At 38.6% G+C, this 22,701-nt stretch overlaps 1 protein-coding gene across 2 annotated transcripts in view; it reads left to right on the forward strand.

Annotated features, from left to right (window-relative positions):
• SLC12A1 (solute carrier family 12 member 1) overlaps nt 1-22,701 on the forward strand; it is a 47,317-nt gene that overhangs the window by 12,267 nt on the left and 12,349 nt on the right. For both annotated transcript variants that reach the window (XM_054837559.1, XM_054837558.1), the window contains exons 6-19: nt 340-450; nt 1,382-1,493; nt 1,982-2,109; nt 5,052-5,136; nt 6,854-7,005; nt 8,637-8,744; nt 9,569-9,692; nt 10,621-10,722; nt 12,556-12,711; nt 14,416-14,515; nt 14,602-14,713; nt 18,607-18,747; nt 20,602-20,708; nt 21,584-21,666. In XM_054837559.1, the coding sequence (XP_054693534.1) occupies nt 340-450; nt 1,382-1,493; nt 1,982-2,109; nt 5,052-5,136; nt 6,854-7,005; nt 8,637-8,744; nt 9,569-9,692; nt 10,621-10,722; nt 12,556-12,711; nt 14,416-14,515; nt 14,602-14,713; nt 18,607-18,747; nt 20,602-20,708; nt 21,584-21,666 (1,621 nt within the window). The remainder of the gene's footprint in view (nt 1-339; nt 451-1,381; nt 1,494-1,981; nt 2,110-5,051; nt 5,137-6,853; nt 7,006-8,636; nt 8,745-9,568; nt 9,693-10,620; nt 10,723-12,555; nt 12,712-14,415; nt 14,516-14,601; nt 14,714-18,606; nt 18,748-20,601; nt 20,709-21,583; nt 21,667-22,701) is intronic.

Raw genomic sequence — 22,701 nt, forward strand, 5'->3', positions numbered from 1 at the left:
TTGTTGTTTTGGTTTTGGAATTGTTTGTTTTGTATAATATATTTAAGTGGTGATACTTTTTAGCTGAGGCCATAGAGTGCTTCTCCATTATTTCTACCTTATGAATATATTTCATACTTTTCTCAACAAGAATCTCAAAATCAGAAGAGGAGCAGACATCTAATTAGACAGCCAAATAACCCCAACTACAAAGAGTCTGCTGGAACGTGAAATACAAACATTTGGTCTCACAAATCTCTGAAACTTTGACAGCTCACTGCTTTCTATTTCACCTTTTACCCAATCTCACCAGTTGGGCAGAGAAAGACTGGTTCTAATAACATTTCTTACTGCTTTCAGGAGAGTGATACACTGATGGTAGATGAGTCCAATGACATCAGAATAATAGGTACCATAACTGTTGTATGCCTTCTTGGCATCTCTGTTGCTGGCATGGAATGGGAAGCAAAGGTAAACCTTTAAAAGAACATAAAAGCAAGCAGTATATTAGACTACTGTACAGTATTTGTGTGTGAGGAATGCTATACAACAGGTGGAATTTTCAAAAGCATTGTTTCAGTTTATGCTTGATCTTTCTAAAAGCAATAGCAGTTTAATCATTACATTCAACGAATGCTCTTCCTTGAACACACATTTAAAAGGGAAGACGAAGCTTGTGTTCTGCAGACAGCTTGATTATATTGATTTTTATTATTCATGGCATCATTTAGAGCCTTGGGTAAATGCCCCTTTTGCCCTTATTTTTGATGCAGCTTGACAGAACAAACAGTAGTAAAAACAATATATAGTTTTATCACTGTACTCTCTCAAGCCCTGCTCAGCAGAAGAACTCTATTTGCTATCCATTCCTTAATCTCTAATGATTTCCGCTATTCCTTCACCTGTAAAAAAAAGTTCAAAATGGAAATTCAAATGGAAATACTTTAGAGGGTAGAATATGGCTACCAAAATCAGGTCCAGAATAGCACCCTTATTTTTACATTCTGCTGTGATGGAGACTAGAACTATTTGTAAAAGAGATCAGAAAAACAATTAGGTATTATAACCCTTGAAGTGACAACCCGCTGCAACTAAACAAATTTTATAACAATATAAAAATGTCTTATACTTGATATTAATGCATTAGCTGTTTTGTTTTGCCTTTTTTGTAGAGAAATGAACATAAAATTAAATTATAACTATATATTTCATAACCACCTTAGTAAAAACTATCTGCCATTGTCATTAGCTGATTCAGCTATCTTGATTCCTGATATTTTCAAGAACTACAGAAACTGGTAATCTGTCATTTGGAACATATACAGAGAACTTACTATATAGCCATCTCCACAGTCAATGAAAATTAAAATCATCAGGAAAATCTTTTTGTTTCTATTAATAGGCTCAAGTTATTCTTCTAGTTGTTCTCCTTGTTGCCATTGCAAACTTCTTTATTGGGACAGTCATTCCTACCAACAACGAAAAGAAGGCAAGAGGCTTTTTTAATTACCAAGGCAAGTAACCTTGCTATCTATCATAAAATAGTAAGTTTGCATTCTTTTTGGCTTCATACTGAGTTAAGGATTCCACTGAAAAAGGTCACAAGATCAGGATCTTCTGCCTGAGTTTAAGTAAGCTTGCAAACCAAGGGAATTTATTTCATCTTTGAGTCTGCCTGTCTGCTGCTGAAGCTGACAGCACCGTTAGCTGCAGCTTGAGTCATTTATATACCAGCAGAGCACAGACAAACTTTTCCATAGAGCTAAGTGCAAGTGCTGTAGTGACACTCCTGTCACTTCAATGTGGATCTGTAGCTCTGAGATGCAGACAAGCACATCCTACTGGGAACCAGACTAAGGAAATCAAATTCACTTGGCTTATGATATGAGACAAATTCAAACCCAGTCATCCGGATGGGAAAGACTAGCTTATTCACCTCCTTCATTAAGTACCTTTGGAATCAAATCCTGGTGGTATGTTTCATTTTCACCTATATTTGCAGCATCAATATTTGCAGAAAACTTTGGACCAGATTTCAGAAGTGGAGAAGGATTTTTCTCGGTGTTTGCCATTTTTTTCCCAGCTGCCACTGGCATTCTTGCAGGAGCCAATATCTCAGGAGATCTGAAAGTACGTATTTCATAAACTTCATAATAATAGCTGTAGGCTGAAAAAAAGAACAAGAAAACAAATTATGAATCAACACTGTATTCAGTTTTAAATCATGTCTTATTTTGGGAAGCAGAACTCTCACTTTTAAGTACCTGCTTTATTATTTTAAAACATCAGTTCACATTTTCTCTCATGATGCATTATGGGTATTTACACAAATTACTGCATTTAGATTCAGGTTGCTATATCATTTAAAAGCATGTTTCAGTAACCTGTTATAATATTAATGGTCCATTAGCAGCACATGACATAAGAGAAATTACATGTATAGCTCTTAGTGCTCTTCTTTTGCAAAATCTCCTAAAACATCATCCTAAAAATCAAACATGTAAAACTCATGTTTGTACTCACGAGAATCAGTGGAGACCGGCTTTTTCTATTCAGGGTTATAGCAAGGGCAGAGCAAACAGAGCATTTAATGAAAGCAAGTATGTCCCAATCCCATGTCACTACGGCTGCTCAAAGGAAAAGCTGCAGGTTTGCAGCTGTGACAAAAGAAAGGAGTCTGAAGAGAAAGGGAAAGGAGGTCCAATTGTCTTGCTGTGGCCATTCTGTCAGGTCCCCACTCTCCTCTTGCAGTATACCAGTTCTACAAGATGCTTTTTCCAGTATCTAAACACACTGGTAAATTAGAGAGAGGAATTTAGTTTTAACTTTGAGTGGCCTCTAGTTTTCATGACTTTGCACTGTGTATTTAATGCAAAGAGTGTTTAAAGCTAAACGCAAAGCTGAAGTAATTCAAAGCTCAGCAAAGCATTTGGTAAAGTGTCTCTAGTAAACATGGAGCAATGCAATACTTTGTAATGTTACCAGAAATTCAGAAACACACCAAAAGTATCCATAACTCAAGTCTTGCAATCTAATACTAAACAACAACCACCAAAAAACTAGCAAAAAAAAAAAAAGTCACTAAAAAGATGTGGCTCACACCTTGGTAATCCCAGCATGTCAAAAGAAGTTATTTGGCTTTATCATATAGACCCATTGTTATCATATAGATCCACTGTCTTGTATACCTTAAGGATTCAACCAAAGGTCTGTTATTTCTGTATTGGCACAGTAGTCACAGGTTCACCAGATCCTGACAGCCAATTCTGTTTCCCTTCCTCACACTGAGTTGCATGCCTCATCTCCTTTGTTTTCAGAGGACTGCTGAAAACCAAGCACAGAGAGAAATATATAGAAACTGAGCCACTAATAGCATCTATGAGATTCCATTTTTAATTAAAAAAACCCCAAAAATCATTGTACTTCTGTCCAGTGAGACTGAATCAGCCTCACACAATCTCCATCCTTTTAAAATAACTCTTTTGCCATATACAGTGTTCTCTATACATGGCAAGCTCCCAAAGCAGCAGCACTTCTATCATAAGCTATTGGAAATAGTCTGAGTGGACCAAGGGAAGCTGTTCTCCCGTTGTCTCTCTGCAATTGTTTCAGTCTGGCAATAAGTGGATTTCTATAACCAAGTCCTCCAGACTGCAGATTCCCCACTGAGCATGTTCAGATGCATTAGACAGGTCTAATTAAATTAACCAGCCTCTCCAGAAATCTACAAAACAAGCTAAGAAGTATTTACAAAAAGTGTAAAATTGACCAATCAAACTTTCTTTAGAATTTGTTGCAAACACCTATGTATGTGCTTCTGTAGCCGCTACACATTCAAGTAGCAGCCTAGTCCAAAGCCTACTTACAGAAACAGCTAGTCTTCCTAGTGACTTCAGTGGGGTTTGGAGCAGGCCCTAAAGTCCTGAGAGCATATTAAATATGTGTTTAATTATTGATAAAATTTAAAAGTGATAAAGCTGTAAGAAGCTTTAACCCTAAGATTTAATGTTACGGTGTTTAAGATTGCAGCAGAAGACTCCACAAAAACAATGACCTAAGACATGCACACCAGAACTGTATAAATTAAAGTTACCATGATCTGAGGGCAAAAGGTCTTATACAGCTGAAGTGACTTTACAATTATTTTTCAGCTCAGTAAATCCTTACCTCATTTAAAAATTATATTAATTATTAACACAGTTAAGTCATTCATCCATGTTTCACACCACGCTCCGAATTTGTATTTTGGGTTTATTCCCCCATGCAACGAGCATAGTTAAAGTACAAAAGTCTGTGGCTTAAAGTGCATTCCACACATCTTTGACTTAAAAAAACCCTCACTAAACCACCTTAAGATGACAACTCATAAAAAAGTCCTTCCTAGCATAAGCAAACACACACTAAACTGTAAGGCTGGCTAATATTAAAGTCCCTTTTAAAAACACAATGTATATTACAAATCTGTACTCTTACAGTTGCATGATCAAAGCCGAGATTGCTGTGAGCCAGTCTGTAAGCATTATAACCCAGCCCTATTAAATTATCTAAATTAAAAGTCAAAACAGTGAAAGGAAGTAGCCTGTTGCCACGACACAACTAACAATTACTCGCTGCTAATCACAAAAGTCTGGTATTCAGTACAGGGCGACTACCTGCATCTGTCTTACTGATTAACCAAAAATGGGCCCATCTGTCACCCACAGGAGCTTGATGGTTAGTTCAGTAACTGTTTACCCATTATATCATTAAACATTAAAATAAAGCCCATTGCAATGTAAAGAGAGTTCGGAGCTCCAGAAATGCAGAGCTTGGGACTCTCCTGCTGCTATAAACATGACCTCTGCTTCTGCAGAATATCCTTCACCGTGGCCAGGATAGCAGCACTGCACCATAGGACTGCTTCACTATCTACATGCCAGGACAGGAAATGTTGGTGCAGGTCTAAGTGATAAAAATCTACCCTCTAAAGGTATCTTCATATCACAACGTGGCAGGACTCCTTAGCATACAAATGCAATCAGACTGTAGCACACAAACTCATGATGTTTTTTGGGTCGCTGGTTTGTTTTAAGGATCCACAAGGTGCGATACCCAAAGGAACAATGCTGGCCATTCTGATTACGACAGTTGCTTACGTTGGCGTTGCAATATGTGCAGGCAAGTACAGAACCTCTGCTTCATGTCTTAATTTATACGGTTAAAAAGTTTGAAAGCCTGGTAAGCAAATGAACGATTAACCTCACTGCTTTGTCATCCTGTGGATTTATTATGTAAAGAGATAGTTGCTTTGATTTGACTGTATGTAAAAACAGTGGGGGAAAAAAAAGCAGCAATCAACAAACACAAGTCCTGGTTTGGCAGCTGGACTTTTGTATAACTTGTATGGATACTTTTGCATTTGATTTAGTGACAAAGACCACTGGCATATAGTATCTATGAGCACAGTAAAGATTAAAGGAACCTCTGATCAATCTGCTGATCTTTTGTTCCTCATTCACACTGAAATTTCACATGGCTTCTACTTGCTCTCTCTAGTCTTACTGAGCACTCATGAGTAACAGGGTAACACATTTTGTATGTTATATGTCAAAGACAGAAATCAATTGCCTGTCTTGAAGATGAACTACGTGTCTAGGTGCTCTACAATATTGGAATGTGAGGTAATAAAATGGATACAAGAGTAAAAAGAAGACCTGTACTGAAGCTGTGAACTGTGTTGGGGGAATAGGCAATTAAATTCTCATTACAAGGGTAAAATAAATCTCTGTTCAAGAAAAATGTTTTTTTTCTTTTTCTATTTTAATAGTACTATAAGAAAGAGCTTTGTAAACGACATTCTTATGAGCAAATACCTCAATAGTGCATGAAAGCCCTGCAGGGTACTCCCTTTTCTGGGAGATGAATCTCAAGTCTGCTTGACTTTTGTGGTTCTTGTACTTTATGCAAAAGGCAGAATATTTGAGTCAAGCTGCAGATCTGGTTATTGTATTATTTGGATCTAAATTTTCTTTGCAATTAAAGATGAGGTAGTCATTCTTCACTTTGTTATAAATCTGTGCTAATGCATTGTTCTCACAAGCAATAACTGTATTTCAACTTCAGAGCTGTCTACTTTTCAGTACAATACTTTTTCTTTTTCCTTGTGTTTGCATGTTGGTTTGCTAAATAGATAATGGTTACTTTGGGACTCTCAATAACAATGGTTTTGACATATTTGAAGATACCATATAAACTTACATTTTGGCTGCTAAAGATATTAACATCAGCACTCTAACTTAACTCCATATGTTTCTTCCCACTTCTGGTGGCAAGCAAAAGATGACAGCATAAATATTAATAAAAACAAAAACAAATAGGTAATTTCTCCTGTTTAAAGTTTTCTCACCATATTGGTATCAATAGGGCTATGACAATTTGAACAGCCGAGGATCTGGGTCTCTAAAGCAATTGTGTGTCCCTGTTAAAAATAAATAAATAAATAAATAAATAGAGTATGCCTAGATCTAAGACCCTCCCTGAGCTGTCTCCTTTGAATACTGGCACTTGTAAAAGTGGCCACAGGCAGACAATATACTTCTGAGTTAGTTAATTTATTGTTGATCTCTGTCTGGTTCTCTACTCCTAGAAATATGCTAGTACTCATTAGTCAACTGGCTGATTGTTTTAAAAGTAACAGAAGTAAATATTTGCTTACATGAGAAACTAAGCCACACTACAGGCAAGTAATCTCTGCCCCAAATTAAACATTGTTCTTTGGGATGAGACTAAGGCAGCAGCTGTACAAAATGTGTGCAGACTAAGAGACAAAGTGTGGCAAGAACATTCCTCCGATGTCACAAGGAAGGAAAATAATAATATATCGTTGTTTCCACAGCCTCCTGTGTTGTACGAGATGCTACTGGGAACATCAATGATACAGTTGTACCTGGAATGAGCTGCAATGGATCGTCTGCCTGCAGCCTAGGCTATGATTTTTCCAGATGTGCAAGTCAGCCATGTGATTATGGGCTGATGAATAATTTTCAGGTTTTAATGAGATAATATGTATAATCATAAGCAATACATGAATACATGTATACAAGTACAAACATGCAAAACTATTATTTACTGACAACTAACTGCAACAGGACATCCACTTTTATCTAAAAAAGTAAAAAAAAAACTATAGGAATAATCAAAGGTGAAAGTCCTCTGCATTCCACATTACCTTCATACTGCCCATCACCAGCCTTCCCAGCACCCTGGTAAGGTCTTTACCTCCTCTTTCAAAAAGTACCATGCAGCAGTGTATGTTGTAACATCTTCAAACTCAAAATCTAGACTTAACAAAGATCTCAGGAACTCCTGTTAGATGAGCAACTCATCTCCCTGCCCTTTACACATGGATGTGATTTTACCTCAGGGGTGCTGTGGTCATTGTTAAAGGTTTGTGCCACGGTACAAAAACTGGAGTTCTGACTTTTTATAAAAAGTATCCAAAAATAGTTGAGTGAAAAATCAAATGAGAAGTAATGGGGTCTTTCTCCTAGGCTAAAGAGAGACTGTCCACCATTTTTATTCTTCAAAATAAACCTCAGGCAAAGCATCAAAGTAAAGTAGTTCTTCTGCAGCCTGAGAACCACAGCTCCCAGATGTCTGTTCAGCCCCTGTGCTTCACAGCCCACAGGAGCAGCTCACCACCCACCTGCACCTGCTTTTCAACTAGCCATTTGTAGCTTTTAAAGTCACTTGCTTTTTTTCCCAGCTGGCTCTGCTAAATGACAGGGCTGGGTAACCACCTTAAAAGGGTTACGCTGTCCCTGTCACAGACTACTTTTCCTTCCTTTCTTGATCATTTGCCATCCTCACTCCCACCTCAGTTCAGCTGCCCCAACCCAGGGCAACTCTTAAAATCAGTGACCTCCCTATAGCCAAAGTTTCACTTCTTGCTTTTATCTTTGCCAGCCTAGAGTCAGAAAAAAATGTGTCTTCATTTGACAAATCTCCAGGATTAAGTGGTTTCTTTCCTGGAGTACTTCCAACATACCAAAAAGCATCTGGCAATCACATCTGTCCGCTTCATCTTTTAGTTTCCCAGTTTGGTGCTTCTCAACAATCCTTCTGCTTCAGTGGTCGCAGAGGCCAGTGCAGCCCCTCTGGGGGGACGCTGAGCGAGGCCTGACAGTGACCACCGTTACTGTGTGCAGCATTGCTGTGATGCCAGCACAATCAGGCATTTTCTATCTTTTAAAGCCATATTCAATCAAGGAAAAAAACCAAAAGAAACCAAAGTACCTCCAACAACATTTCGTACTTTGATGCCTTTTCCTGCCATTTCCTTTTTCCCTTCTTGCTACGAGCTGACTATTCACCCATCAAGTAGAGGCTGTTACTTATAGCAACCAGTTAGTAAAGGAGGTGAGAAAAATCTCACAGAATACTCATAGCCTCAGCAGACAGCTGAATACTTGTATAAAAATTTGGCTATTCCTCTGTTGCTTTTTACTAAAACAGGAACAATAGTATTTCCCTACTTCACAGTTGGTTTGTAGTATATTGAATTTAGAACTGTGAAAAGCAGACACACATAAAACCAGAGTATTTAAATGTGTCTGTGATCAAAAAGCATATCCAAATGCAAGCCTGGCTATTCTTTTTTTCTTCTTTTTTTCCTAAAGGTGATGAGCATGGTGTCTGGCTTTGGTCCTCTCATCACAGCTGGCATCTTTTCTGCTACTCTGTCATCAGCTCTAGCATCTCTTGTCAGCGCACCCAAAGTTTTCCAGGTAAAATTAAACTATCCATTTCCTTATGCTCTGTTTTACTTCAAAGACATAAAATTTAATTGACCTTTATATGCCAAATATGATATATATTTAAACAACACTGACACACGTGGGAGGAAGAGGCAGGGTAAACAGTATGTAAAAATGTTCTTCTACAGAAATAGGCAGGTCTTAGCACCTTCATACAAGAGTGATAACGTTCCTTTGGTCAGAGCTCAGCTTTGCTGCAGGAATGGGGGATACATACGTGCTTGTTATAGAGAGCTTCAAGGCTACTTTCAGGGCCACTTCTGTCTTCTTACAGAAAGCCACCCTGTAAGCACAGGAGTGCCAGGAACACGCAGGAGCCCTAAGGACCATAAGATTCAGGTGCTGGCAGGTGTGCTCAAACAGGCTGTCCAGAAGCTGTCTGGGCAGCAGCAATGTGGGACAGAATACAAACAGAAGGCACAGGACAGAAAGATAACCTGTACAACTTACACCAAGCCACTGATTTGTGCTTATTTCCTCCAAATTAGGCTCTATTTAGCTATTCAGCTAATCATCTTTAAAGCACTGAATAAGAATTAAATGCCTCAGATTCTGTTTTATACATATATATATTTTTTATATATAGTAGGATATATATATCCTGTTTTATATATAGTAGGATATGGGCTTATCACCTTATTTGAATGTTTATGTGTCATAGCAGTAGATGTACTTTAAGTACTAAGATTTAATTTTTGTTTAGCAAAAGCCTAACAAGCTGTCACCCACAGACAGTGAACTTCTGATGCAAGAAAGCACTGCTTAACAGAATTAATTTCTGATTTGTCTACCAGGCTCTTTGCAAGGACAATGTCTACAAAGGGCTCCACTTCTTTGCCAAGGGATACGGGAAAAACAATGAGCCCATCAGGGGATACGTTCTCACTTTCGTGATTGCTATGGCATTTATTTTGATTGGTTTGTATATCGTTACACAACTGCTATAATCTCATGTTCTGAAATTATATAAACTGATATTTTAATACAATTATTAGCTATGGTTAGAAAAATTTCCAGACAGGTAAGCTCTGACATAAGCCCAAGCACACCAAAAGCCCTGGTAGCACTTCCATTATTCTTAAAGAAGGCAGAAAGAAACCAACAGAGACTCTAGTAACATCTCAATGCCTCATTTTCAAAGATGCAGAGTAGGTGCAATTCCTGTTCAATCTGCTGGAAGAAGGCAGTGCTTAGAACTATATCAAATAAGGCAAAGTCACCAATTTCAAAAATGTTTTTCCCGTTTATATTGCATATAGCTCGGTGGTAATGCTGAGATAATTAAGAAACCTACTCTGCCAAGACTTCCCCACAGTCAGCCCCAAAGCAAATCCCAGTTTGCCAGCATTGGTGGTAGAAAATCACAGCTACCCTATTTAGAGGTGTGGGGATTTTTAAATTAGTTTTTCCAAGATTTGAAATTCAAACTGTGTGACACTAAGTACATGGGAAATTTAGTAGAGAGAATGAAGATTGCCATTTAAAAAGCAAAACAATAAGTTTTAACTATAAGTCTTTTGAGAAATGCATCTGTCCTCTCAATTATACATTTAAACTTCTGAAATTTACACCAGATCTACATCATTAAGGGCCAGTCTGTAGAACCAGAGTATCAAGTATAACCTTGCATAGCACATAATGTTATTAAAATCAGCATCAGCAGACACTACTAAATATGAATGAAGGTGTATCAAGGTGGCTTTAAATTAGTACCACAGGACAAAACCCAGGGTCTCCCTGGATGACGAATTCAGACAGTGTCCAGATTTAATGCATTGTCAGGAAAAAGCTATCCAACAATCTAGGAAACTGGTGCCTGTGTCTGACTTGTGTGTGTGTCTTCCAGCTGAACTGAATACCATTGCTCCCATCATCTCCAATTTCTTCCTGGCTTCCTACGCTTTGATTAATTTCTCCTGCTTTCATGCCTCATACGCAAAATCTCCAGGTGAGTCTGCATTCACCAGTGATTTAAACGCAGGCTTCATAGTCTGATCTCTGCAAGTTTTTGACTGTATGTCAGAAAGCTGCAGTACCTGTAAAATATCTAAGCTATGTGATCTGAGGATTTACAGCTCTCATTGAATGTGATGACATTTTATCTCCAAAATATAAAAATAATGGCTCTAGTCCTTACATTCCCTACAGTTGTACAGGATGAAAAACACTTTGGTGGATCCCAGTGGAACAGAACAGCTCCTCCTCAGGGCGTTTTTCCCCCTCACTATCACACAGCATGGGTGGATAAAAACCTATGCCAACTCTAGCCACATAAAGTAAGTAAGGTATACTGAGGAGCCATTATGCCCTTCTCCAAATCCACAGTGAAATTTACAGTAAAGTTCATAAGAACAGTAATTGCACTAGAAGTGATACTGCCTGGAAGGGGACATGTAGAACAAGTCCACCAAACAGTATCAGCACAGCTCTGCAGTGGCTAGTAGCAGAATTGTAAGGTGAAGCACAACGAGGTCCTGTTCAGGGGTAACTTTAGAGCCCCTCTCTACATTTGGGCAGCAAAGGAACATACTGGCTTTCAGGCTTGTGCATCGCCACAGCAGAATAATTCTCATTATCTTCATGAATGAAGGGGTGACACCTTAAGGACTATGATTTTGGCACGCAGGAAAGACAATTTCTTGCTGCTGTGAATCAATTATTCACTTCAAGGAGCGAGGAATACATTTTTGATTTCCAGTGTAAAGAAACTGCAGTAGTGACATAAATGCCTACATCAACTTCCTTCCTATAGATCTGCATGGTGCCATTTGTTCAGAGGGCAGAAAAGATGAGCGCTTCTGCTAATTACCTGCACAGCTGCACAAATGCAGGTCTGCTCTACGCAGCCTTGGAGCCGAGTAAAAATTACCTCTATAGACTTCATGTGCGGGCATCTCGCTCTACTCTGCCACTACTTAACATTTCAGACAAAACCACAGCCATTTTTCTTTTCTCACTTCCTCCAGTTAATTTCTGACAATTCACAGTGATAGATTATAATAATTGCAAGGCTGCAGGACAGCAAATTTCTTCACAGCAGGACCTTCCCACTCCCTCATTACAAAGATGATCCAAGATAGGGCTGCTCAGCCTCTTCTTGTATCTTTTCCCCTCTCCAAAGAGTCTGCTCTGTAGAACACCTGGCAGAGACCTGCACACCATGGAGGTTCACTGCTTGCCTCATCATTTTAATTGCTAGCAGGGGATGGATTCAGTACTGCAGCTGAAGAGCAGCAGGAATAATCTCTTTTTAAAGTCAATTGCAAATGATTTTATTTTTCTGCAGTGAGGCCAGGCAATTTCCAAGTTTAAGACAGGTGCACTTACAGTATTGGGATAGACTCTCCTCTCAGCAAGTGTTTAGCTCCCATTAATAAGTTCTATGTATATGCATCAAAAGGACATAGTAGCCAATTTCCTGGAGTTACAGGAAGAAAAAAAAAAATCTATTTTCAGTTCTGAAACAGTGAGCTTTAATTTGGCAGAAATACATATCAACAGAATGGCTACTCAAAGCCAAGCTGCACAAAGGAGTAGGAAAGGGTTTGTAGTAAAAGCCTTGTAAGACCCAGTACCCTATACATATAGAAATCTACATTAGCCAACACCTGAAAGTATCTGTTGATACTCACGATGCCTGAGAATTTGCACGTATCACTCCTACCCCTTCTGACTGAGCCTGAAACAAATTGCATACGGGTTTGTATGCACAAAATCAGTGGATCACCATTTGATCAATGTATTTTATGCTCTTCCAATTTCCTCGATTCTCTTTAAACAGGTTGGAGACCTGCATTCAGATATTATAACATGTGGGTGTCACTTTTTGGAGCGCTGTTGTGCTGTGGTGTCATGTTTGTCATCAACTGGTGGGCAGCTCTCATCACTTATGCCATTGAGCTCTTTCTATACATTTATGTAACATATAAGAAACCAGGTAAGGCCACAAACCACTACTATTTAATGTATATGTTATGTAGCCAGACTGGATTTTACAGGAATTAATTCTGCTTACAGAATTAGACACTACTTTTTCTCCAATAACTTTCTTTAGAGGGAACTCTAGAGCATTCCATTAAATCCCACTTAATATAATATAGATTAAGATGATAGTCTGGTGAATTTTTGCCTGTTTAACAATCACTTCAAGTACGGTTCAGGGCTTTGTGTAAACATTTCAGCACATCGGTTTATTCCCACTACATCTTTACTACATTTGGGCTTTTATTCATAATTTTTTCCATCCACACACAAAACCTTAACTGAATTTTGCTGTGCTCTTACCTGATTCATCTGGGGTCCTCACTCAAAATGTAAACCTGCTGCCCATTATATAACAAAAATGCAAGCTGAATTACTCATGAACTGATCATCCTCCAGCATCTCCTTACAATTCCTCAGGAAATCAAGAAAGATGGGCACACTTTACTGCTGGAAAAAACCTGCTTAGTAGCTCAGCGAATCACAGGAGCTGTCCTCAGAAATCTGTGTGCTAATACTATATAGCATCAGTACAAGACTAGACAGTCTGGTTATTCGTATCCAGGACAAAACTAAGCCAGGTCCAGATTTCAGTGCTAGCCATCTGAATTTTTTCTGCAGTAGAAAAAAATAATACAAATGAGAGGCAAGTTTCCAAGCAGATGTGCTTTCATTGCAGCTAGCTTGGGATAGCAACACCTGGTCTGAGCCTGTGTTACTCATTTCTGTGTATATTGCTGCATCGTTGTGTCCCCTCCCTGTCTGTGCTCTCATACCTACAGGGATGGCCTGTGGTTGTCTTCCCGTAAATATCATCAGCTGTAGGAGAACGCACCTGTCACAAGACCATTGTCAAAAGCATTTAAGGATTTCTACCTTTTCCTAGTATATTGCCAGTGTGCTTGCTGCAAAGTAGCAGCTTAAAGCTTGGTTAAATTCACTGAAAACACTGTACAAAAGCTACCTATCTCCCGCCCTCTAAGAGAATGACTTTTGTTCAGGACTTATTTACCAGCAACTGAAGGGTTGCAAAGACTAATATTCCTTAGAAAAGACGACCTCTGCACAAACCTCCACTTAGTTGCACCAGGTATTAGCTTTGTATCTTGGCATAACAGGACTTGATCTGCATGCATGTAGATCTCACAGTGTGGAAAGCTGTTTCTTACCTGCTTCCATCCACCAAACAGTTGCACAATAATGATAAAAGATGTATATGCCAAAATTGGTTTTGGAGAACAAGTTTTGACCTATACAGTAGAACAGAGCTAATTGGAGCTAGCAGTGTTCCTTCCTAAGGGTTTAATTTGAACTTCCTGAATTCTACACCAAATACATGACTCAGGGCTGTCCATTTTATACACAGAAGAAGGATACAAAGTTAATGGAAGAGGGAAGAAAACAGGTTTTAAGCAGAGAAAGAACATTCCCTACCATTTTTATATAAAGAATGAGATGATGTATTTGCATGTTTGTTTTTGCATCACACAAGCAAAACCTATTCTATTATGAAGCACAAAGAACAACAGCTCTGTATCTGTGAAGCATGAAAGAATACACCCTGCTTTGGCTCATAGACAACATGGTTGCTGACCTTTGCAACAGAACATAGAGAAAAGCCCATGGTTTAATATGCATTATTTATCTTTGTTATATGCAGAAGTAAATTGGGGCTCTTCTACACAGGCTCTTTACTATATGAATGCCTTAGACAGCGCTCTGGCATTAACTACAGTGGAAGATCACGTGAAAAACTTCAGGTAAGATTTCCAGCAAAGAGTAGAATGGCTTATTCTGAATAAGTACATCACCCAATTAAATACAACCTCTTTTCTCCTCCTAACAGACCCCAGTGCATAGCATTAACAGGAGCTCCTATGATCAGGCCTGCTCTGCTAGACATCACACATACTTTCACAAAGAACAACGGGCTATGCATCTGTTGCGAAGTGTACACGGTAAGGTCAGCTCATATAAATCTGAAAATTCAGCACCAGAGGGTGCTGCCGATCTCCATTACACATTCCACTCTCACTCAGCACACAATGTTCCCATTGGTGCTGGTGGGCGTCTGTGCAGACCATGAAAGAGATTTGCACTGAGAATGAATTTTGTCATAAGTCTTGACAAGAAAGCTATCGACTGATACAGAGCCTGCTGGTAAATGCCTCAATGAGATGCATTTCAGAGTTCATAGTAGATGGACCAAAAAATGATTTAAAAAAAAAAATAAAGCATTACAAGGAAAGATTTTTTTTTAAATGGACAGAGCAAGACTTTAAAAAAACCCCAAACACACCACCACCACAAAACCCCTTGAAGGATTATAGTGCAAGAGTTAAGTTACCCAGGCTCTATTTTCAGCTTTGTCATTGATTTGGAGTGTTGGGGTTTGGCAAGTAATTCAGCTCTCTTTGCAGTGGTTTCTCCAAAACTGTAACAATGCTAATTTGGAGGATAAACATGCTCTTCTGAGATCTAGAGAGATGAGCAAAGTATATTTCTAGTTATAAATACACAGGAAATGATGTATCTTAAAGGATGAAGATCTAGTCTCTCATTAAGACAGAACAAAAATAGATTGGTTTGTAGTGTAGAGGAGAAAATTTATTTTAAATATTACAACGACCTTTTAATTTTGAGAGGAAAAAAAACAGCTCATGGCACTAAATGGGGCTGCCGAATCTAACTAATAGAGTCAGTCCAGGCAAGATAATGTATTCCTCTACAGGAGCGTGGGAATAATTCGTTTGATGCTGCCACATTGCAAAAGGAGAGTAAAGAAGATCTATGTGTGATTCTTCCCAAATCAAATGAATCTATAAAGAGTGAATGGTCCTAATTCTTCACTACTGTAATTGTTAGCTTTCCCACTGCATTCAGTAAGCATAGAGTCAATCCCAACAAGATCCTGAGGATATGCAGCTTCCTAAAGTTGAGTTTCAGCAAGTTTTCTGAATTCTTAGGCATGTTTCTCTAATATAAATGCTTTCTATGGAGAACCGAGATTTCATTCCTGTCTATACAAAAAACTAAGTCTATTTTGCTAGTGAAAGCATTTTAATTGTTTTTTAAGTCATTATTTCTTCAACAACTTAAGCTAAATTTAATTTGGTTGGTAATAAAGTGTGACACAATGAACCTTTGTGATTTGCCAAATTGTGGTAAAAAGTGGATGATAAAATTCCTAGGGACCACGTTGAATAGCAGCCTACAATGTATAACAAATACAGCAAGATAATTTTAGCCATAAATGTTACGCCCAGCATATTTTGCCTCAAAAGCTGACATGCTGCTAGCTATGCATGAAGTTTTGAGACACCATGACAGACAGAACATCTTCCATTCCTTTTTCCCCAAGGGCAGCAAGAAACTTTCCAGGAACATACTGATAGAAAGTTCAGAGATAGGTAAAATAAACATGGCCACTGAACATAAAGATGATTTAAAAGTTATTTGGCTCTGAGGTTGTGGCTGCATGTTGACTTGAACAGTCCAAGTTTCTAGTAAAAAGGGCTATTCTTCTTTTACTCCCTGCCTTCATGTAAAATAGTTTTGCAAGGCTAGTCTTCAGTCTGCAAATTCACAGGACTCCTTGTACAATTGCACAAACATTAGCACTGATACAAAGGAGGAGTAAGGAAGGATACAGATAGGCTATCATCAGATAGAAGGGTGGGACTGTCCCCTTGGCCAGCAGAAACATAGTTTCACAACTGGCTTGCACAATATCTTCAGGTACTCTCCTTAGAGAGACTGGGAAGAAGGGTAAGACTTTTATTTCCTCCTCTCCTTACCCACAAGGGAACTTTAACCTTATTGTTCAAACTTCTTATTCCAAGCTCTTCACACTACTCTTCCAACAGCCAGAATCAAACTCTTATTAAGTTACACCCATTATATCCAAACAAACTCCAGCAAATTTACTATCACCCAAGAATGTAGCATGATCTCATTAAATATGACATGGACTCTCCCGTCCTTCCCCTTTTATGTCCCAAATAGCCATAAGGAGTTCAGAAACATATGCAAGGGACAACACTTGAGCGAGCATCAATGCAGCCTACTTCTGATCAGGTTAAAACTCACTTTTTGAATACAGATATATATATATAATACTAATGAAAAAGGCACAGACAGAAGCTGTGAAATGACCTGGCAGATTTCATATGTCACTTTTGTCTCAATGCTATTTTCTGTTTTTAGATGGAACTAGCTAGAAAAATTATTTTGAAGGCCTTGCCTCCTTTTCTAGCAGCCAATGCCAATTCACTGAAAGTAAATGTATTGCAGTTGTTTCTACATCTCTACAAATGTATAGTACATCCCCTTTTTCTTCCAGGAAGACAAAAAAAAGTTTCAGTAAGGCTGAAGCTTTGAAAGAAAGCCATTTTGGGTTTACATTCAAAAATCACCTTTTAGAAATTGATATTGAATTAAGTGATCCTTCCCACACATTTCATTTTGGAGAGAATTTCTTTCAGTTCGGGTTTTACACTGTTTTTGAATGGGAAATAAATTTTGAGCTTAAAGTATTTGCTATGGATAAAAAAATCTAAATCTCCCTCAGATCTATTTTAACCAGTTTCCCAGCTGAGCAGAAGAAGCTACCATATACTAACTTACTTTAAATGCGAAAGATTTAAATATTAATTTTGAAATACAATCTTCTGAGCATGAGTTTACCAAGCCTTCCTTGTTTTATATTATAGGAAACTTCTACCGATTTCTCTAGTTATTGGTTCCGTTGGAACCAAATTGCAACCTACCAGCATCCTCAAAAACATTAGAAATTTTAAAAAGCACAAAGGAATGACTTCTGCACAAAACGAAACTCTGCAGCAAACTTCAAAACACAGCAAAGTTCAAAAATATCTGTTTATAACAAACCAAACTGGTACCACTTCCCAAATTAGGCACACAGAAATACTCACTGGATTCCAAGTGCTTCCAAGCCAGGTCTGATGTTGCTGGACATGCTCCCACAGTTTACAGTTCTGCTCTTCTACTCTGCCTTCGAAAGTGAAGGCTGCCTGTCCAGCCCAATAACACTAAAACCAGAATTTGAGACTGGAGTGTCCCTCTCAGAGTTTTATCTTCACTGCAGAAGATCTGGATGACTGATTCAGCTTCCTAAAGATAACATGAAAGGGAATAAACAAAGCAAATCTTAAACTTAAGAGTACAGACTTTTTAAAATCAATTAAATTCCAGATACATGCTTCCCAAACTTATTTTCATCTTTCTAAAGGCCATGCTTGCAGTCTTGATCTTTTCCCTGGGCCTAATCTTTTGGGGACCTACTGCCATCTCATTCTCTGCTGTCAAGTCAGTGTATCGTGTCTTGTGACTTGGATATGTACGTGGATTTTGTCTCATTAAATTACCAGATGACCACTGGAAGAACCTAGTGACAAAGGCATTTGTATCTTTAATTGTACGGCAACAACCCTTTTCTCTTACTATTAGTAGATAGGAGCTTAACCATGTATGTTATTCAGATCTGCTGAGACTTGTTTACGTAGTCAAGTCAGGGAGGGACTTTATTCACTCTGAGATGCTTCATCATACCTTAGATATTTTTCTGAGATGTTACAATCCATACCAGTCCTTCTTTCTGTCAGAATCACTATATTTAAGTAGCATTAACAGCCTCAGCCCTCTCGAACAGAACGTGAATTATGTTAGCAGTGCAGTTCTTTTCAAAGAGCTGAATCTCTGTGGACCCTTTTTAGAAATGTATTTTTCCAACTCTCCATTTGCTCCCACAGCGGACTAGGTAACTCCTTCAAAATCACTGTGTGATGTATAATACAAAGCCTTCTTAATAATATTTTATTGTATCATGCAGGGACCACGCAAGCTGTGTGTTAAGGAGATGAACAGTGGCATGGCAAAAAAGCAGGCCTGGCTCACAAAGAACAAAAGAAAAGCCTTTTATGCAGCAGTGGCAGCTGACAGCTTCAGAGAAGGAGTCAAAAGCCTACTTCAAGTAAGCTTTTTGTTTACAGAACACATAGAAGAGTGTTACATCAAAGCATCCTTTATGTAAAGCATTACTGTTTACTTGTTAATAAGTCCTATGTATATATGGATAATGTTATAAACAGAAAGGGCATTCTAAGGGTACATGTATATTATATTACAACTTATTTCATAAAGAGATCTAGTTCTGGGCTATGGAATTATGTGACAAGGCAGATCGATTCTCTCCTAAATGAACAAGACACTATTATAAAAAAAAGAGAGGCATCTACAGGGCAACATATGAATGTCTATGCAGCCAACCCTTCATACACTTCAAATCAACTCTATTGTTTGGTATTATGCAGCATATTAAATATCTGAGAATATTTTTGCATTCATTGAAAACTGAATATGAGTAACATACATTTTCTGCAAATAGAAAGAAGGCTATCTAAATAAAAGAGTCTGTAATATTTTTCTATTACTCTAAGAATACAGCAGATCACTTCCAACAGTCCATTTAAAATGGCCTTAATGAAGGCATAGAGGCACTGTTTTCATACTTCCCATCTCTCTCTCACACACACATATATATGAATATTTAAATATACAGGTACTAAGGCAAAATATAGAGAAAATTCCCATCCTTTGCACAAAATACACTGCTGAAAAGACAGTGCAAACAGACAGTAAGGAATCAACTAAAATACTCTGGGTAACTAACCCACTGGTAGCCTACCAGGGCTCTTTGTACACTTGCTGAATGGACAGTACAATTGAGCAAGATAAAATATTATTAATAAAGACCCTTTTGTTCTATCAAAGCCTCACAAGGACGTGGGTTTATACGTTGTCTCAGTAGGAGATCCTTCTGATGTTTTTGAGAACCATTACAGTCTGATGATCTCTTTCTTTCCATTACTACTTAAATAGTATTTGACTTGCCAAAGTCCACAAATCATTCCCTTCCAGCAAACAGAAGGATAACCATATCATCATTATTGTGACCTAAGAATATCTGCATTTCTTTGCCAACCAATTATTTTTTTCAATGTAAGTAGTGCAGACGTATCAGTGCTACTAAAAAACCTACAAAGGTTCCAACGGGTTTTATCTATTTTCTTTTTACTAGTAGTAAAAATTGGCAAGTATAACAACTTGACAGGCTGGTGTATTTGTGGGTCTCCTCGTGAAGGTTCCAAATACATTCAGTATTTAGATTTCTATAAAAATTACGTTAGCTGAATCTAGATCTGACACCCTTACTTGTTCAGGTTTTAGCATCCAGGCCCAGTTTTGGAAGCAACCTAATATCTTGAAAAAACATTTGTTCTTCCTGTTTATAAACTGTAATTTTATCTATAAAGCATGCTCAGCTAATTTTGGATAATCTTTTAGGAAGAATGCAGAAAACAGAACAACAGTTTCTAAGTTCAAGGCAAAAAAATTATTCTTAAGAGGATATGCCTTCTCTGCATATCTGAGGTGTTTTAAGAGACTTCAGACCCCGTTCATCTATTGAGTATTCCAAAGCTGATGAAAGCTTTGTGCTATTATGTTAGAATGAGCATGCAAACAGTGCTTGAACTCTCTCTTGATTCCAAGTTATTGAACCATGTTAATGAAAGCATGTCAGAAGAAATGCAAATGAATGCTAATTTAGCAAAACTACATTTCTGTCATCTAAAATCATTTGTAGTTGGAATGATTTAGAGCTAATCATTCTGCTTTCTGCATGGATATGAGCATGAAGGACATTCATGAAATGCAATCTAGCGGTGTCTCCGGAATATTACTTCGGCTATCTTTTGCCATTACTTTTCATTTACAGTAAAAGCATCTGTGTGTACCTTCTGAAGCAGTGTTTTAATATTGTTAGGCCTCAGGCTTGGGTAGAATGAAACCAAACACCCTGGTGATTGGATTTAAGAAGGACTGGAGAAATGCCACTGCCACGCAAGTTGAAAACTATGTGGGCGTTATACAGTAAGTCACAGTTCAGTATCTCCTCTTTTACTCCTTTTAGACTAGATTAATATAGCATTTCCATACAGAATTTGACACGTAGAAACAATGTAAGAAAATACGTACGCATCTGGGTTCACACATGCTAGTTCTGTAACAGAAGTTTCTGCCCATTAAAAAAGGCTCCTTGGCTTCATGCACCTAGCAAGATCTGCTTGGCAAATATCTGGCACTGGCAGAGCTGATGCGGTTTGACAATGCTACACAAAGAAGCTGCACTGCTGTCAGCAGTGCTTTTGCAGAACTGTATTTTCCCATTTTTAGTGGGCAGGAGCTCAGAGAAAAACAACCCCAATATACATACTTAGGGAATAAGAGAACATCATGGAATTCTTCTATGTCTAGGAGACAGAGAAGCCTTGCCTCAAATCCCACGTGTGCCTAAGGCTCAGAAGCTCTGTGGGCTGGGATTTAGCTAGGAAACAGTCATTTAGAAACAGGCTTCTCAGATTCTTGCTCAAAATTCACCTCGAAGCTGAAGCAAGTTAAAGAACAACAAAACCCACCCCAGCATCATTATTTCCTTAGAGAAGGGAGAAAAAATTACCCAATGGCAACCTAGTTCCTAAAAAGTGTTGTCAGAAAGATGTACTTCAGGAATAGCCTATCTGTTCCAATGCCCAATGATACCCTTTCTTTAAGTGAGGGAAGAAAGTGGATAGTACCTTACTTAATCTTGGGCAATTCCTTCTGCAATTTTACCTAGAGCAGCCTGGTGCACAGCAGTAACACCTCCCTGTGAGCACTAACACTTTTACTGATCTGCTCAAAGTAGCTTTCCTCATTGACATGCATGATGCAAAAGGATATTTATTCTTATTATTATTTCTTTTCAGTGATGCCTTTGATTTTGAGCTTGGCATGATTATCGTCAGAATTAGCCAAGGATTTGATATATCTCATGTCCTCCAGGTTCAAGGTATGTGGTGACTCAACAGCTGAATATCTGTGCTGGTTACATGCTCGGCATGAGAAGGAATCTGATCAATGCTCTTAGAGTCACTGTCCAGTTTTAGAATGTCCTATGCCCGTAACTTCTACAGTTTCTCCTTGCTTCTACAGTTTCAATCCTGCCCAAAATCCTTGCTGAAGCACTGGCAGTGATGGAAGGTCAAGCCTCACACATTAAGGGGCTCTGCACACCAGAGAACTCAACTCCCAAAGCACTTCCAGCACAGGCACAGACTAAAGCAGTAAAATTATGCTGTTCCACAGCAACCAGCCACTCTGTGGCATGTTTTCTTCCTGCTCATGGCACATCTTGCTCCCTCTGCCTATGTGAGATCTCTGGGACTGGCAGCAATCAGGAAGCTGCAGTTTTGGTACCTTCTCTGTGGAACACTGAGGCTCAGAAAATTCCCACCCATGCAAAAATCTGGAACCCACAGGAAACATCAGTTCTCTTTTCCACCTTTTTGTTCATTCTTCCTTAGGTCAGCGGTGCATATCTCAGGGGGAAAGGGAAAACCTTTCACCATACCACAACCATTCAGGGAGACTTGCCATCTAGGTGGAAAAGGTAGAGGGAGACAGAGCATGCAGGCAGCTGCTCTGAACAAAGGGCTTCCAAGAGCCACATACAACGGTGGCCTTCATTTTTCTTTTTCCTCTTTAGGACACAGGTCTTACCAGTTCCTCAGGTACCCTGGGGAGGGAATGACTCCATATAAAAACCCTATCAGAACAATTCTCTAGGTTTTCAGTACAATAATTTTACCACTTCTTGTAAGTTTGTCCACTTGAACAGAGGTACAGCCTAAACCTGGACATTACTCCTAGCATCACTTGTCCTCCCCACCAGATAAATGTTTTGTGTTATAAATGAATTCGATAAAAGCTATAGACAAGGAACATAGGCATAAAAAGAATGGTGACTCTTTGCTGCCACCTGCTGTAAATCTGCCTCCAGCTTCTCCCCAGTTTCCCAGACACAGACTGCGCTCAGGACTGCTGG

The sequence above is a fragment of the Grus americana genome, chromosome 10 (assembly GCF_028858705.1).
Source record: "Grus americana isolate bGruAme1 chromosome 10, bGruAme1.mat, whole genome shotgun sequence".
NCBI classification, from domain to species: domain Eukaryota; kingdom Metazoa; phylum Chordata; class Aves; order Gruiformes; family Gruidae; genus Grus; species Grus americana.